Here is a 19,935-nt window from a genome sequence, read left to right on the forward strand (position 1 = left end):
TATATGGATCACATTATGAAGGAAAGTGGTATTAAACCTGATATCAAAAATTGGAGATGTTAATGTCAGCTCTTTGCTTTATACGGATGAGATGATGTGATGATACTTCTAAATAAATCCGCTATGTCTGCAAAATTCCCTGAATTAAGTGAATAACTGTTGTTATAGATATGGTATTGTTAGATCCTGAATGGAGAGCTTTACAAGTAAATTCTTTATTCAGGATTTAACATGATACCTACTACTAATTAAGGAGATATCTGCACATCAGCTAATAATTATGAAGTATTATTTTATGTTATGTAATAAGGTTTATGTTATGCGATATAGTGAGAGTTATTGTTAGGTTATTTGTAATTCCCAAGTAAGCTGTCTAGTACATTGCGAAATTCTGAGAATAATTATAGGTAGTAATCTGGAATAATCGTGTATAATCTGCACAAGTCGAGCGTAGCGATGGAGGCTATACCTGTGCGGAAAAATGATGTCAGAGCGGCTACCTAGAATAATGTAACCTGACAGGTTAGGGAGAGTGTAGGATTACCCAAGGGGCATGAACAATGGGGTTCGTGGGTGAAAACCACATCGAATAGAGGGCACCCAAATAGGGCGAATAAAAGATGAAGCACGGCGTTTTAGGGGGCTTTTTGAACTTTTGATTTTCGGGTGCCTGATTCGAGTTTTAGGGAGAGTTGGTTGGAGGATTCGTGAGAGAGCAGTGGGTCTTCTATGGTAATGACGGATGGCAGGTTCTTTTCTTCAGAATGCTTGATGATTTTCAAGCAGAGCTGATTGCGATATGACGGCCTATGTGGAATTAGCAGAATGTCCCATTGGAGAAAGTTTCCTGCAGATCGGTAGACAGCACGCAACAGTTGGAAATGATTAGAAGAAAAAGCGTAGTACATCGCCATGCGCAAAGACGGCCGAAGAATATGCAGTAAGGTAATCCAGACCTACATGAGATGGCGGCATGAAATCTGAAAAGATCCGGTAATGTAAGAGTTTTCGTTCTATGTTAAAATTCGTTTAGAAGAACAAGAAATTTGTGTGCACTGTAACTAAGGGACACTAGTAGAGAACTTTTAGTGAGAATTTGACTGAATTAATTAGATCCTTTTGGAACAAAGAAGAGTTATTAATAGGCAGTAATTTGTGAATGGCTAGGCTTGCTTAAATGAAATTTAGAATTAAGGTAGTTATTGATAGAGTATTAATGAAAGTGTTCAATGCGTATTTTGTGAATAACTTATGAAAGGAATTATATAGTAGTAGTATTATGCTTAAACCTAATCTTATCCTTTCATAATTGAAGGATTTAACTTAGTCAAATTCATTGGGATTTAGTATAACCCTTAACTTAGAGTGAATTTTGATCCATTGAGTATTTTGACTTACATAACTGTAAATGTTTTATGTTTTCCAATAAGCATGTTTTGTACCTTATACCTGAGTTTATGCCTGATTACGAATTCAAACCACCACTTATAAAATAGAACTTTTGGCGGGAAGGAATTTAGATATAATTGCTTAAATGAGATTCAGTCTACGACTGCTAACTGAATCTGCACAGCGCTAGCGGGAGATAAAATATTGTGTGTATCCTTTTGAATTATTTCCCGGAAGAAGAGTCGCTTCTGTTATAGGATATTGGCTGGTGCAGCAAAATATAAATTTTGCCAATATCCGAAGAGGAAATAAATCTGAATTAATATCTTAAGGGCACTGTCGTGACGTTGTTCTCTTCATGTTCGAATCCGCCATCTTGTTTAAGTCACTTTCATAAAATAAAACACAACTAATTGTAAATTGATCACCAATCCAAGGGTAGAGAAATTTCTATTATACTGCGCCACTCTAACCCTAGATAAGTCTATATAAAACAGCAGGATCAATTCAAAGTTAGTTAGCAGTCTCCTCATTCATTCTGGCTGAAGTATTTGTTTTCTACTTGGGATTCCCACAAGATTCGAATTTTTGTGAACAGTGCAATAAAAAGGAATTCAGGCAAACACAATAATTAGATTAACAAAATGAAACATTTAATATAAGCTATATAACACATACATAAATTTTACTTTTAATTTTAAACAATAGAAACAAGTTAAACATTAGGTCAATTCAATCACATTAGTTCAATCTTCCAAACCTTCACATACACATTCTCAGTTTCTGAGTCACGAAGTTCCTACACTTAATTAAACACAATAGAACTTCCTATCTAATCAGTTTCCACACATTTCTCAGCCATGCTATAAGCTCAAAAATATCGCAGGCACTAATAGCTGTAAATAACTCTCAAGCAATTCTTATCTTCAATTCTCAATTTCGAAGAATTTCCACAGTTAAAGTTAGGTTAACCACGCTACCGGCCAAGACGTCTATAGACGTTCACTTTATCATGGATGCGAAGTGCTTATTAAAATTGTAATACCATTGTTATAACAATGAAATATATGATGGATACGAAGCGTATGCGGATGCGTATTTGATCCACAACGGCCGGTAAGGTGGTTAAACATAGTGCAATTAACACTCAATTCTTCATGCATTGAAATAATTCAGTATGATAGTCCTTACCAGAATTAGTTCCTAGTACATCAATTATGTTGTGAGTATACTTTTAAAATATATTTATTTCACTTAAGAACACATCTATAAGACTTATCCACAGTTATAACTAAAACACTATTAATCGCGCTTCAGAACTCTAGACATCAACTGTAGGATACTATAATTGTCTTTGTTACCACTCATTAAACAAATAAACACTGTGCAGTTCTCCTTAGGGCAAATTAGAAATAAATCTTAATTCTAGACCAACTGGGTTTATTCAAAATTCTTCACTGAACGTCCAGTCTTTTATATTATCCGATTACGGCATTAATTTCTTTTTATTATTACTGCTGACTTCGTCTTCAGCTAACTATAAGATTCACTTCGTCTTTGCTCGCATATAAATATTATCCCTTTTAACTTCTGCCCTTGAGAACCTTTCATTTACTTCCACTTCTCTAGTTTATACTCTTGCTTCCCTTCACTTCAAAATTCCGTCTCTCTCTCTTGTTACCTCCCATTTTTTTTTTTTTTTTTTTTATTACTCTTCACCCAGCTCACGCTCTGTTCCACTCGCGCTCGTTTACTTCATGCGTTTCCATGACAACAAATAAACGTAAACATTTTCGTTAATGTTACATAAGGCTATACCACTACACTGAGTTAATAAAAACAAAATAAATAGAACATTAGAGCTACTTAATCAACTCTTTCATTTCGTATACAGATAACTATAATAATATTCACGTTACAATATATATATATATCAGTTATAATAAATTATACACATATTATTGTTTAATAAATTAATAGCTGATTAATATATAATATATACAAGTCATGATTAATATATAATAAGCAATGTTAAATGTGAATAAAAAAAATAAAATACGCAACATAGTTTCATTCACAATTTAACAGCACGACAGTAGATTAGAAGCAGAGTTATTATAGAGGTAGAACAAGATATAATATAGAGAAAGCAGCTGGTAGGACTAAAATTGGGTGAGGTTTTAAGTGAGCAAAAATTATAGATTCAAGAAACAGTAAATTAATGTATAACAAGATTAGAATGTGATTTAACATTCTAATCTTGTTATACATCTGTTATATTTTAATTCTAGGGCCCTAATCACATCCTGTCGGATGTGATTAGGGCCCTAGAATTAAAGTTGACACATCCTTAATCACTGTAAGTTGGGTTTTGATATCGAATCAGGCATTTATTGGAATAATTAGAATTTAAGAAAATTACATTGTGTTGAATTGTAAGATGAATACAGATATGTCCTTACCTACAAGCTCAACATTAGATGACTCAGAGTTTTTTAAAACGATTAATCCCCAACAGGTATTCCCTCAGAAATTAAGCATATAAAAATCCTATGTTGTTATATAGCCCGTAAGTGAAACTCAAGATCGAGAACTACGATCTATATGAGTTTCAATGCCGAAAAACTATCAGCGAAGGCAATTCGAAGCAAAGGTGGAGCAAGCTCCCTCACTATTCTTGATATTCTCTCATAATGTAAAACACAGCTCCTAGGAAATGTAATACTGTCATTACATTATGAGGGGAGGTCACTACCCAGACCAGTTTCAACCTTTTTTGAGGTCTCATCAGTGAGTAGATAGACCTGAAAGATATCAAAGCTTAGTGAAAAGAACTTACATACCTTCACTATACGAATGCCATAAAGGTGTGCTTGTATTTTGTAATTAAAATGAAAAGCCAAACGGCTAGTTTTCTGGCAACTTAATAGAAATTAAGCGGATAAAAATCCTATGTTGTTATATAGCCAGTAAGTGAAACTCAAGATCGAGAACTACGATCTATATGAGTTTCAATGCCGAAAAACTATCTGCGAAGGCAATTCGAAGCAAAGGTGGAGCAATCGCCCTCATTATTTTTGATATTCTCTCATAATGTAAAACACAGCTCCTAGGAGATGTAATACTGTCATTACATTATGAGGGGAGGTCACTACCCAGACCGGTTTCAACCTTTTTTGAGGTTTCATCAGTGAGTAGATAGACCTGAAAGATATCAAAGCTTAGTGAAAAGAACTTACATACCTTCACTATACGAATGCCATAAAGGTGTGCTTGTATTTTGTAATTAAAATGAAAAGCCAAACGGCTAGTTTTCTGGCAACTATGAGAGAATATCAAGAATAGTGAGGGAGCCTGCTCCACCTTTGCTTCGAATTGCCTTCGCCGATAGTTTTTCGGCATTGAAACTCATATAAAACACAGCTCCTAGGAGATGTAATAATGTAATGACAGTATTACATCTCCTAGGAGCTGTGTTTTACATTATGAGAGAATATCAAGAATAGTGAGGGAGCCTGCTCCACCTTTGCTTCGAATTGCCTTCGCCGATAGTTTTTCGGCATTGAAACTCATATAGATCGTAGTTCTCGATCTTGAGTTTCACATACTGGCTATATAACAACATAGGATTTTTATCTGCCTAATTTCTATTAAGTTGCCAGAAAACTAGCCGTTTGGCTTTTCATTTTAATTACAAAAGGTATTCCCTCAGTTTTCGGGTGATGAATCTGATGACGTGATTGCATTCTCTGAGTACATTGAGGAATTGAGAAGAATTGGTCGGTGGAGTGAATTCCAACTGCTGATTCTGCTATGCAGCAAGCTAGTTGGAAAGGCTAAGACCTATTTTCACTCCTCACCGGTTCTGAAAGACACGACACCTGCATTTATGTAAAATTTAAAGAAGTCCTTATTTCACAGTTCTCAAGGGTAAAGAACGTGGGACCGAATCTGTGGAAGCTCTAAAGAATGGTACAGAAGGACAAAGAAAGCGTGTCGGATTACCATAACAGGCTGTTGGATCTTGCCAACACACTAAGTGTTTCGGACAACGACAGGCACCATCTAAACTGGGCCGTCTTCCAGCACTTTAGGGCAGGATTGAAACAAGATCTTAAGGAGACAGCATACGGAAAGGATATATCAAATCTTGAGGAATGTTTCCTTGCTGTAAATGAAAAGGAACAGATGCTCGGAGACGTTTGTCCTGCATATAATGCCAGCTATGTTAACGTTAATTAAAGAGGCGAATAATTCCGCTAGCAAGAATAGAACTGAGAAGGAATTTAGCACAAGCAAAGGAAAGACTAATGATCAAAGGGATAGTGAAAGAGAAATGTCAGTCAACGTTGATCAAGTGACTGAAAATGAATTGATCATCCCAAAACAAGTAGGGCTATCAAACATGGAAGAAGTACGTTCTATAATTAAGCAAGAAGTTGAACGACTTCAACAGCCTGTAATGGACCGTCTTGATGCTGTACTGAAACAGCTGGCAGCAGTTACAGATAAGACTTCAAAATTATCTATCCCTCAACCAGAGAAGACTAATGAATTAATTAGACTAGAAATAGAAAAACTTCAACAGCCTATATTGAACCGTCTGGAAGATGTTATGCAGAATTTGGTGGTAGTAACAGCAAAGACCTCTGAAGTATCTCTACCTCAATCCGAGAGACTTAATGAACAAGGAGACAAAAGGGAGCCTCATAGGTGTTTTAATTGTAAGAAGAGTGGGCATTTTGCTCGTAATAACTGTTTTATTAATAGGAGACCCTCCATGAGAAATAATAGAAATGAGTCGAGGTTTGGGCAAACTCCTCATAATTATGAAGGTAGACAAAGAAATCACGAACAACAAAGAAGGTCAAAAATGATAATTAAGGGTAAGATTCAGGGAACACATTGTGACGTATTGTTAGATACTGGTTCCCAGGCCTCTGTCATAACAGAAGATTATTTTCAAGGAATAAAATTCCATGTATGGCGAGGCATTTCTAATCTAAGGAGACCAATCAGATTATCAGGGTTATCGACATCTAAAGTTTGTGCAACAAAAAGTGTTAGAGTAAAATTATACTTACCTGAGTTTAACATGTGTGTTTGGCAGGAGTTGTTGGTCCTCCCTAGGACATCTCACCCACACTTTCAGATAATTTTAGGAACTAACTTTCTAGAGAGGTACAAGTTCTCTTGCAACTTCTCTAGAAATGAGATAATCCTAATGGGAAATGAACGGTTCAGAAGAGGGAACGAACAATTTAAAGTTAGAAATAGAAATGAGAGATCTCCTGAAGAAAGAATGCAGGGAAGAGGAAATGTCATGCCAACTGACAGAGTTAATGAAGTGTCTCCAGATGTCCAGACTGATTCTGAATTAGCTTCAACTTCAGAAGTGAACAGTCAATCTGAGACTTACCAAAAATCAAGCGTAAAATTAGCAAATGACCAAGGTGTTACAGAAGAAAATTTAGGGGAGGATTGTCCGAGAACAATCAGGGTAAACTACATTGAGATAGTTAATAGAACTAGAAATTCCTATAACAGACCGAAACAGAACAAGTACAAAAAACATGAAGTTATTATATAACATCAACGGCAGTTTGATTATGCAAACTTCCTCTGTTTTCTTTTTGTGCTTAGAAAAGCTATAAGTGGTTTGTTCTGTTGGAATTTAGCAATTGCTACAAGGAGTGCACACTTACTAACTGATTGTGCAAGCTTTATGAGTAAAAATAATGGAGAATAAATAGGTCCAAGACGTTAAAAGAAGCATGGAAAATATATCATGAGAATGAGCAAACTCAGTCATGTCATGAGGAAACAATACAGCCTCATGAGCCGAGATGCATACTAAGGCCCAGAAAGAAAGGAAGGTTGGCAGGAAAAAAGACTCAGAGGAAGACCAAGATATAGGTGGATTGATACAGTAAAAAGGGCATTAGAAGATAGAAATATAAGATCTGATAATTTTGGAGTCTTGACAGGTAACAGACTGATTTGGAGGAATATTGTAGATAGGAAGTTAGTAATGATGTAATTTTTCGTGTAGTACTATCATATCCTGTACACCCCTAAAGGGTATATATATCAGGAATTTGATGATAATGATGACTATAGTACATTTGATACCAGTTCTTAATTGTTAGTAATATGAATTTGTTATTATTACGGAGTAGTTGTAAACAATGCTCGGTAGAGTAATGTTACTCTTTTTTCTTCTATGACGTGGTATACATGTGTTCCTAAAAATCACCATTTTATAGAATTTTGTGCAATAAAAAATAATAAGACTTATGGAGAAAATGGGGTGAGGAACAATATACTCAAAACTTGTATCATCTCATAAATAGTACTGTACACTAAATGATAATAATACCAAACTTAGTAAACATATTACTGCAGTTCTGCACATCTTTAATTCCTAGTAAAGAAAGACAGTATTACAGTAAATACCCTATTTCTCTAGGCTTTGTTCTATTTGATTTTGCATGTTGCTCCTGTTATAAGTTTTTTTTTTTTTTTATTGTCACAGCATTGCCCTTGCGATATTACACTTTTTCCCATTTCTTTCAAAACATTTTATTTCAAGCTTTTCCTCAATATTTAAAGCTTTTCTCTTTCATTCGCTACTTGGATTGTTATAACTGTGATGCTTACTCATATTTGTAATGTTATTTTAAACACTTATCCAGAAAGTAAATAAAGCACAGTATACACACTTGTATAATAAAGCACAGTGTACGCACTTGGTCTGCACGGTTAGCCTAGTGACTGTGCACTTCGCAACCATATGCCTGGGTGAGGAGTGTCCTGGGTTCGATTCCCATCGCTGACGTGAAGAGCTTAGGATCTTTCTCAGACATAGCCAAGTTAGCCGGTCTTGGGCGTGGACATCAGGGTTTTTCTCCCTAGTTTATGTGGGATTTTTACTCCCACAAGCAGGAAAACTGGCTCCTTGAATGCATGCATCTACAGACATAGGATACATCCGGGGACATAGGGCTAGCCACCTTATCCTGGGGATGGGTACGGCTTAGAAGGGTTAAGGATAGCCCCATAACAGGCCACTAGGCTTAATACATGAAGGGAAGAAGAAGAAGAAAATCTATACACACTTGTCGGGCAACACATGCTAGTATTGGAGGATAAGAAAGAGAAGTTGAGATGTGTGATTTGTATATTTCTCTGCAAGTCAGTGGCCAAGCACAGCGGCCTGTGAAGAAACATGGCAGGGCAGAGCATAGTTAACTTGTGAAAAATTGGCATGAGCCTACGCACATTATGTTCATTGTATTCCGCTATTTGTCTATAGTGCATGAACAAATTCATGGAGTACAGATATGGTATAGGAGTATATAAAACTACTCTCTAATGATAGCAATATATTAGTATATTACTTAAATATATTGCTTAGTACATTGATATTTTAAAAAAAAATGTATGGAACAGTGAATATATCATCTGTATTCTTGATGGAAGACATAAAATATAAGTAAGATTTTTAGTTAATTATGTGCAATTTTCTGTGAAAGTGACAAATTAAATTTGAAGATGGATAGCAAAGTAAACAAAGCTGGTTAATGGGGGAGCCATTTGAATAAATTTATATGGAATAAAAGAGAAATTATCCAAACGCTAGCAGTATACAAGACAGTATTCAAACTAATTTTAACCTAAGGATTTAAGAATTAAAATAGACTTTAATACTTCCTATATTTCGTCATGATGAAAGATTTCGTCTAGACGAAATATAGGAAGTATTAAAGTCTATTTTAATTCTTTTTGAGTGTTGTAAAAAATCCATTAAGCCTCCAACATGATGTCCTCACAGCACTTAAGCCTCTACACACGTAAGGATTTAAGAGGTGGGTTAGAAACAAAAGTTGAAACGAATTGTGGGGGGGGTGAACAGATGGCATCAGTAGTAGATTCATTTAAAATGAAGTTATTAGAATAGAACTGGACATTGCTACCATTCAAAAATGTGGGAGCACAGTTAATCTAAGGTGTATGGTTGTTTAAATAGAATGTGGGATATGTTTATATTTGATGTAAGGAAAAAAAGACCCAGAGGAAGATCAAGATCTGGGTTGATGCATATTATTCGTGATGCCATAGAACAGTGGTTCTTAACCTTTTAGTAGTCGTGACCCCCTAGTTTGTAGTAACAATAATAATAATAATTAAACTTTTTTTTTTTCAAAAAATAGCTTTTTACTTACTGATTATAATGACAAAAAATCTGAAAAGAGAAATCAACTTTACTTAAATATAAATACAGTAAAAACTTTACTGTATTTATATTTAGGAAATCAAATAATGTTCTATGTTTGCTTATTTTATAAGGGGGCAAATTTTAAGAGATAACAAATCAGTATTACAGCATTGAAAGTTTCGAAAAGTAATTGCACTCAAGTAGTACTTAACAATGTTAAGTTCTATGCATTCGTACTAGAATTGTTTAAAACTTCAGAGAATCACTTCTATCACACGTCCAGTAGGTAGATGTCATGACTTGCAGTGTTGCCAACAAAAAGTTGACTTGTAGCGCCACCACAAAAGAAACTATTGCATTAAGCTGCGTAATTCAGATTACTAATTCAGATTATCTGAATTACGCAGTAATTCAGATAATTATTTTAAGAGATTTCAAAATTTTAAAAACTAGAAATGTTCTATAAATTTTCTGCAATCCCCGGTTAAAAATCCCTGCCATAGAAGACTGTAATGTTACTTTTAACAGTATTGGAAATCTGAAAGGTTGTTAATACATATCAATAATTGGACCAAGATATCAATACATTATTAAAGTATTATAATGATTAATATATAAAGATTATTGTAATGCTTCATTTGTTTTTATGTTATATTAAAATTATAATGCTTTATACTAAAACAGTACATTTCTGAGCAGCTGAATCAGTTCCATAGATTTTTGTTATTCATTGAAGTTGAATAATTGCTTAGTTGCTCGTTGTTATCAAGTCCATTGAAGAGCTTCTAGATATGACGTGGGCAATCTGTTGAACTTTGATAGAGTAGAGCTTTTTTATAGGATTATTGTCAATTTTCTGTAGAGATGCAGCAATTGCCGGACAAGAATAGATATGGACAGGTGTTTGTTTGACTCCTGGCCAGTTCTTGTATATTTCATAGCTTCTAGTACCATCTGGCTGAATTTTCATGCCTTTTAAAATGTTCCATTCTTAGTCTGGTGATGATTTTGATTATTTCTCTATTTTCATTAATTTTTCTGATTTCATTCTTCTCGATAGTTTGTTTTACCAATATTATTTTTGCAACAGAGTTAGCATCAGTCAGTGATAGTGTATGTAATTTTTGAGGTAAGTATCTTGCTTCTTTGACTAGTCTGTCTGCTCTCTCTCTCTCTCATTGCCTTCAATATTTACATGGGCTGGTATCTATTGCAGTGTACAGTTCTTATTTTTCGAATTTAAAGTTGTTACTTGTTTATGAATTTCCTGTATGAGTTTTGTTTTTCCATTTTTTATTGCCTCAAGTGCAGATTTTGAGTCACTGTAGATGGTTATTGGTTATTCCTTCTGTAATGTTTATTACTGGATTAGAGAGATAGAACTTTAGAGCTGCTTGTATGGCTGTTAATTCCCAAGTGAAGTTTGAAGCTATTTTGCCAGCTGTGTTTTGATTTGCGTTTCCTCACCTCCAGGTAGAGTTAGAAAAACCCCTGATTCTCCTTGGTTGAGTGCTTCATCAGATGATCCATCCGTGTAGGCAATGACATAGTTTAGATTATTTAAGTGATGTATAGTGTCAAGTCCTTTTCTTGCTGTGAATTCTTTTTTGAACAAGATTCTAGGAGATTTAAGTTAATCATTGTGTTTTTTGGTAGTATAGTCGAAAAGAATGGCTCTTTGCTTATTTCAGTGGACAGGTGCTCTAAGTCAATCTAATTTTCTAATTTCATGATCATATTGTAAAGTAGATGATCTCTTTAGTCTAGATTTTCCTGTCCAAGCATCAAAAGTCATGAGTGAGATATGATCCTGTTGTTGGCTCCTGATTCTGTTAGTGAATTTTAACTGTGGAGAGTTTTCTTCTGTCTTAGTATGTGAATCCCACACTCTTGTTGAGCTTTTAAATTATTTGTGGATGAGACTGCACCTATAATAATTTTTGCTGCTCTTGATTTACTCTGTCAAGTTTTTCTTTTGAGCTAGTAAAAAGCTGGAGCCCAGATTGATGAGGCATATTCAATAGTGGGTAGTATGAGTGTCATATATGTAGTTTTGAGTGTCTTTTGTTTTGCACCCCACTTTGTTCCACAAAGCCTTTCAATGATATTAAGCTTTTTAAGAGCTTTATTAGATATATTTGTTATATGAGTTGTAAATCTCAGTTTGAGTATCTAGTGTCAGGCCTAAGTATTTTGGAGACTCTGTTTTTCCTATTTTGGTATTATATATTTTGATTTGGGGAGTGTAATTGTGTCTCTTTCTTCTATCAGTGGAGAAGATATTCAAACAACAACAACAAAAAAAAAAGCTCATTGTTAGTACCTACCAAAAATATTTTTTCTTTTTGGTATAACATTATACCAAAATACCATAGAAATTGGCAGTTATAGGTAATGGACAAAAAAATGGAAACAGTGACATGCTTTGATTCATATGGCATTGGACCACTGTGGGCATCTAGTAAGCTGGTATTTTTCAAGGAAGAGACTCTGTTAGTGATTGATTGGAACTCAATGAAAGGAATGTATTCGTCCATTTGCAGCAAAAAGCGTGAATGTGGATTCATTGGACCATATCACATCCTTCCACTGTTGTGTGGTCTGCCTGTGATCTTTACACCATTGGACACAATGATATGCATTGATGGAAGTGATCAAAGGCTTGTGTAATGCAACCTGACTGTGATATCGAACTCTGTGTAATTCCCAGCACAGAGTTTTTTTTGTTCAAATGGGTTTCTCACGACCGGTGTTGAATTTTTCACACAATTGCTCACAAGTAGCCTACCTATTTTTTGTAGTACAGTGCACTAATGCTTGATAGTCCCTCTCTTGCAGTAAGTGCTTTTGTCCACTGTTGCATTTCGCTGATAATGTTTGTCCTGTTGACTAACATGGACAATATCAGCTGTTCTGGTCACAGATACACCTGCCATCCTGGCTTCAACAAACGTGCCCCTTTCAAAGCACTGAGGTCCTCTCTGGATTCCATTCTAACATGCAATAAATGATGACAGGCCACTGTTTGCCTTTATACGTCCCTAGAAATGTCAGGTGGGAGTATATTTGCATATCAACTGCATCTGTGTTTGGCGTCATAGATGCTACATTAACTGCTGATAACACAACCCGATAGCTCAATGTTCTCATTCCCCCAACCCCACCCACCTTCATTACTGTATATAATCCCCAAGACATAGTGTTTATTAATTACGCTACTCATGTCATTGTATAATGGAAGAATAATATCAGCTAGAACATAGCCAATATCCAAAAAAATGCAGCTCCTCCAAGAAACGAATCTTTCTTTTCTTGAATTTGCTGCACTAAGTGATATCATATCACTGAAGCAGGTAATGGTATGGAAATCTGTGACACCTTGAGTATTATTGAAAAGTTTCAGTCCTACTCAAGGACCACTCTTCGTGGAGTTTACCTCTGATCCTGACACAGAAAGCCCCCCCCCCCCCACCAAGATTTATGGATTACTAAAAATGTACATATAAAACACTTATCTTTGAGTCATAATTGATAGTATTAGTCCCCCCCAGCAAATACTTGCTCCAAGAACTCTCTCATTACTGACCACACTGTTTTCCATATTAAAAACTGTGCGCTTTGAATATTGCTTGTTAGGGTATAAATTATCAGATACACTGACATTATAGTCAGTTTTGTTAAAATCTCCCTTATGCAGACTCTTTCCCCTTAGATATTTCTGCTCTGTTAACTGTGATTATTTTGCTTGGCATGAAAAAACAAACAAAAAACTACAAGTTGTGGAGCACTTTGAAAAAAATGGTCCTTGACTGTTCTTCACTCTCACCTTTAACCCTGCAGAGGTTGTGGTTGAATAAATTGCAGCATAGGTCACGTGTATCTGAGAGATAATTTCATTATAAGTGTGTGCTAAAATGCGATAAAACTTAAAAAAAAAAACACTGCAAATATAATACATGATAGTTTGTTTATTTTCATTTACAATCTAGAAATTATTGAACAAAGAAACAAAGAAAAAACTAACTAAATGAATACTATACTGACATCGAGTTCGCAATATCTCTCAGATACAATTTACTATCAAATAACACTTTCATTTTCGCATTCTACTCTATCATTCTCATCTCGGACTCGAGTAACAAAATCGCTGAACCTCTTCAACATCTGATGGATTATCCAATCGATATATTTTTCCAGCCATTTTCAATGGTAAATTAAAAAAAAAAAACTAAACCAATACTATATTGACATCAGAAGTCACGGTATCTCTCAGATACAATTTACTATGAAATATCACACACCTTTACATAACATGCGTTAAACCAAAACTGACCGCATAAACAGCGTGGGATATCATTCATAATGCATGCACAGCTACTCATGACCTCCAAGCTATACACTGGATATGTGTAAGAATATTTATATTAAACAATTTGTTTGTATCTGTCAGAACAAATGATATACTACATTTTAGTAATCAGTAGTTGCAAATTTACCAGTTATCCTAACATCTGATTACCCCAAACATCTTTTTTTTATCCTGAAATGGGGGAGGAATCATATATCATATAAGTTAGTGCATGGTGAGTTATGTAACATCATGTAACATAACTATATAATATCCCAGAAGAGGAAGCTTGCCAGTGCTGTGCCTCAGGGGTCTGTTTTAGGACCATCGCTGTTTAACCTGTATGCTAATTATATTGGGGAAGATTTGGATGGGGGGGGAGGTATTGAATTGTTTGCAGATGATGCAAAGTTGGGGCAAACTATGAGGAGTTGCAAATGTTCTGGCCTTACAAGAAGACTTTGAGTAGATTGAGTAAATGGGTACGAGAGTGGAAATACCAGTTTCAGTATTGTGAAATGCAAAGTTTTAAAATTTGGGAAACAAAAATGGGATATAGAATTTGCACTTGATGGGGATATATTGTTGGAGGTGGAAAAAATAGAGATCTTGACATAATGGCGGATAAGGAGCTAAAATTTAGAGGACAAATTGCCAAAATTGTGAAGACAACACAATGAATTTCGGGAATGATATGGAGAACACTGACTGGTAGAAGTAAGGAGATTCTTATTTCATTATATAAGGCCTTGATTAGGCCACATATGTACTACTGTGCACAGATTTGGTCACCTGATTTTCTAAAGGACGAAGAGATGTTGGAAAGGGTCCAGAGGTGATTGAGTGATTGACTAAGGTAGTTTCTGATCTCTGGAATGTTGAATATGAAGAAGGGTAGAAGATGCAATTTACAATCTAGTGGACTGTAACAAGTGGACAGCCTAGGAGGAAGAGGGGTGGTATGATAGAGGCATATACATGGTCAGGGGTGGTTAGAATCAATGTTGAAGAGATTTTTCATTTTATGAAAAATCTCTTCAGAACAAGAGATAATTCTTAGAAGCTGTATAAGGAGGGTGTGAAAAAGTGAGTGAGAAATCGTTTTTTTTTTTTTTTCATGCAGAGTTGCAAATTATTGGAATGCCTTGCCTGAGAGTATGGTGTCTGCAGAGATTTGAATGTGTTTAAGGCAAGGTATGATGAGCTGTGTATATGACAAAGGAACCTCCTAGATGAGTCTTTGACTCTGTGAGGTCTAAGGGTAGGTTAATGATAATAATAATCATGTAACTCTAGGATGTTAAGGAATTTGATCCCAAGTATGTAATATTCTGTTTGAAATAATGTATTCCATGGGATTCATTAAGTACTATGTCAGTCCTCTGCTGTTTAGATATATATCTTAACTTTATTAAGAAGTTATGAATGTGTCTTTCAAAGTTCAGAAACCTTATTACACTGAATTTAAATCAGTAATTGCTTCTCTCATCCTACTTAAATATTAAAAATAACTAATATCTATTTCATATATGATTCTTCTAGATTTCAGCACTTGTTGTTATAGGTTAATGTGATTAATTGCTATATTGGACTTGTATTCTATCTTCCTTTTGAACTGCTTGTTTGTTCCACAGTGATGTGCACTGTTAGTTCTGGAACAAAATATTTTTTCGCTACTTTTCAATAAAATACTAACGTGTTTCACTCTTGATTAGATATGTAATTTCTCTGTTTTATCATTATGTTGCATTATGGACTATGTTTCCTATTATTGTTAGTTGTTATTTTAAATGATCACTAACAAGCAAATAAATAAAGCACACTAACTAAAATTATATGCTAACTTGCCAGTCTGCATTTTCTATTAAATCCACTGCTTCATTAGAGAGAGAGAGTCACATGTGGTTTTCCATGTTAATAGATTTAATAATGAGTGATTGTATCAGTGGGTAGATGGGTGAGCTCATTGAAATAACAGCTTGATTGTATCAGTGGTGTGGGAAGTGGTTTCATGTTACATGCTAGCCTTTCTGATACTGGTGAAGAGGTCACATAGCATAGTATACAAATCATTTCACAAATGATTGCAGAAGCATGAGAATAACTTTACCATACTTCTTTGTGATAATGGGTCATATAATCATCCAGGAATGAACCAAAAAAATATTCAGCCAAAATTGATGTGAAAAGTCAGCGGATGGTTACAGTAATCATGCAGTTTGACAGATCATAATGTGTCAGACCCTGCCATGAATGATATATAGCAAATGGCTAAATTCTGTTCTTGTCAGCTTGAAATAAGCAGTTGTAGTTTGGTGAATGTAAAAAGCACCACTATTAGACAAATAGCAGTTGTTTCATTCTGAGAAATACGGCCAGAAAGTGGTGAGAGTAGCATGATTCCGTGTTCCTCTTATGCAAGATGCCTGTAGAACAGCCTCAGTTCATCAGTCTTGCACTTCACAAAGTAATAAAATTGAATGTGAAATGATGCTGGATCTAATATCCACTTTTCCTATGTAATTTTCCATCACCGAAATGAAGCCATGGCTCTTTTTTTAATAATTACTTTTATGCACCGACTGAGAGTTCACTTACGAAAAATACATTTCTCTCTAACATTTGATTTCCTAAGTACTGAATGAAAATTTTTGCTCTCTTAAGGTTTCTGCCTGGTTTCTGAAGAGAACCAACTAGTTCGAAACAGCTGTCAGGCCACTGAAACCTTAAAAAAATGTTTTTTTTTTTTAAGGTTTCAGGTCTATTAAATGGCAAATATGTGGGCATTTGTGCAGTGCTCATGTCTTTTAATTAGTGCAAACTAAGGCAACTCCGATTTCGATGATTGTATTCTCATAGCTCTCTGGTCATTTTTATGAAGCTTTCATAGTTTTACAAGCATTTGGGTTTGAAATAATGTTGGATGTAATATTCACTTTGCTTATGTCATTTTCATTACTTTGTGAAGTGTATGGCATAATGAGTTAAGGTTGTACTGCAGGCAATGCTGCACACTGTTAAACAGTAGATGGCTCTTATAAACAAGCTGCTATGTGGATGTGTATTTTTTTTTTTTTTGAAAGAATTCTAAAACTTGATATTTACCAAGATATGCATATTGTTAGTCATTTATATTGCATAAAAAAGTCATTAATTCATGATAAATTGGATTACTAATAAACAAGCCTTTCTTAATAATTTTGAATTTTGTTGAATAATTATGAATAATTTTGTTTTTCATGCTTTTAATCCTTCAAGAAAGTAAAAATTCAGAAACACGAAGAAAATATTATTTAAAACTTATTTTTATATTTCATAGTTATTTATCTGTGTACCCTAGATTCTTCGTTGCATATCACAGTTGGAATTAGCTCAGCTAATTGGCACTGGAGTTAAACCCAGATATTTGAGTAGTGGTCAGACAACTCATTCAGAAGAAAGAGGATTAATGCTTGATCATTCAGAAAGCAAGTTATTAATTTCCATTATTTTATTAAACAGTTTATATTTAAATCTGCTTTGTAAATTCAATGTAACTCGATAACATTTTTGCATAATGTCTTAGTTTATTTGTTACTTGAAAGAATATAAAGTGCGATTTAAATTTTTATTTAAATTATGCAAATCTAACTGTATTCTTTAATGTATTGTTGGATTCTGTAAGTTGCAGGATATCTGCAAATCATGGGAATTGGAGATTCAGATAACACACGTCAATGTGGATAAACAAAACAGGTAGATTATTATTGCACAGCCACCTCCATGTTGTCCTAAGAGTCATCATGGAAGACCCAAACGATGATCATCACAATATCTGTCATACCTCTTCTTGAAACCATTAACAGACAAAGCCTTACACCTGGCTTTGGCAACCCATTCTATTAATTCACAAAAAGCAAAAAATCCAATCCTCACACCCTTGTTAACCATACGCTTACCCAACCTCCAGGGATGACCTCTTGTTCTGTTACCTCTAGCCAAGTGTTGAAACATTTCTCTTGGATCAATCCTATAAAATCCTTTAAGTAACTTAAATGTTTCTATACCTGCCCTTTTTTTTTTGCCCACTTTTGCAATCCACAAACCACTCATCATCTCAGTCACTTATCTCTGAATCCTATCCACCACATCCTCATCTCCAAGAAACCCAGATGACCAGACCTGAGCACAGTAATCCAAATGGCCATGAAGACTACATAAAGAGAAATGCAAACTCCCTTATCTCTGTTAGTATTTTCTTCAATAACCAAGCAGTCTTTTCAGCTATCCTGACCACTTTAGCAATATACCTTCTCAACTTCAACTCCCTATCTACTACTACCCATAAATCCCTGGCTTCAATTTCCTGGAGTACATTTCCCTCAATATGGTATACGGCTTGTAATCTTTTTATTCCAAAATGCATAACTTTACACTTTTCCACATTGAATTGGCATTCATTATGTTTTGTCCATACTGTTAGCCTATTTAAATCATTCTGCAAACTCTCTACATTAATTGATTAACTATTACCCTATCCAATTTTGCATCATTAGCAAACAACTGTGAATGTCTTCCTTCGAATTATTTCTGATATCATTTACGTACAAATGAAACAGCAGTGGTCACAGCATAGAGCATTGTAGCACACCATTAGTCACTTGCTTTCTCCTAGGCTCTACTACTCCATATACTACTGTCTGGTAGTAACTATCATTTTTATCCATATCACCATGTTCATATCCAACCCAATTTGTTGCAGTTTGTGTAACAGTTCCATGTGGTATCCTGTCAAATACCTTTGCGAAATCCAGCAGTATCATAGTGTAGCCATTTCTTTTATCCATCTCAGCTGTCACTCTATTATAAAACATCAGTACAATAGATTACTAAGGCATGGCTAACCCTTCACATAGCCATTCTGCCCCTCATAGAGTATGATATTATTATTCACCCATTCATGAATTCTCTTTTTAAACAACTTTTCCAGTACTTTTATAACCACTCCTGAGATATTAATTGGTCTATAATTTGCCACTACAGAGTTAGATTCTCCTTTATACAAAGGAATTATTTTGCCCTACTTCCACTATTGGGGATTGGCCAAAGCATAGTCAATGGCATTGCCATTCCCCTCTGAAAACATGAGCCAATATCCCATTCAGTTCCACAGCTGTATTTGCATTCAGATTCTGCAGTATACTAAGTACCAATTCTTTATCCTCCATTCTCACATCAGTCCCTGTCACCTCTGTCATAACAGTATCTTCACTTGGATGATATATCCTTGCAAAATGATTACTTATTATCTCAACAATTTGACTGTCCCCATTACCTCTATACCATCTGCACTCATTAAAATTATTCTTTCATGGTCATTCCTCTTCTTACTTGCCACATAACAGAAAAACTCTTTGGGATTTCCTTTTGCTGTTTGGCTAATCTCTGCCCATAATCTGATTTTGCCATCCTTACCATGCTGGTTGCCTTTCTTGTCTAATCCTTCTGCTGTTCATAAGTTAGCTGGTCACCTTTCTCCTTATATACCCTCCACAGCATTTTTTTTTCCAACTTATGCTTAATGATACTACTCATCTAACTCTCCAGATTTAACTCTCCTAACCTTGGGTATATAGTTATTCTCCTAACCTTGGGCATATAGTGTGATATTGCTATCTACAGATACCCCCCCTGAATATCCCCCATGCACTGTGAACATCCGTCCCCTGCAGATCTTTATGCCATGGTACTGCATCAAGCTGCCTCCTAAGTGCACCATAATCACTGTCCTCTTCACGTAACATATACCCCTTCTTAATTGGAGTTTCCACATTTTGCTACCTCCCAAGTCTTGCCACATGATCACTTTCCCCAATTGGAGGCAATAGCCACCTTAGTTATAGAAAGGTCTTCTGATCCTATAACTAGAATCAACATTTTGTACCCCGAGTCCCATCCATCACATTCTGCGTGAAAAAAATTATCTCTCAGTAGGATTATA

General features: G+C 35.1%; 1 protein-coding gene across 2 annotated transcripts in view; it reads left to right on the forward strand.

The window, feature by feature from the left end:
* Positions 1-19,935, forward strand: part of Sec71 (ADP ribosylation factor guanine nucleotide exchange factor Sec71) — a 581,865-nt gene that overhangs the window by 285,615 nt on the left and 276,315 nt on the right. For both annotated transcript variants that reach the window (XM_090410617.1, XM_090410618.1), the window contains exon 22: positions 17,296-17,422. In XM_090410617.1, coding sequence (XP_090266743.1) covers positions 17,296-17,422 — 127 coding nt within the window. The remainder of the gene's footprint in view (positions 1-17,295; positions 17,423-19,935) is intronic.

This window comes from Typopeltis vanoorti, chromosome 20, assembly GCF_054136105.1.
Source record: "Typopeltis vanoorti isolate ZY-2024b chromosome 20, IOZ_Tvanoo_1.0, whole genome shotgun sequence".
Classification (NCBI taxonomy): domain Eukaryota; kingdom Metazoa; phylum Arthropoda; class Arachnida; order Uropygi; family Thelyphonidae; genus Typopeltis; species Typopeltis vanoorti.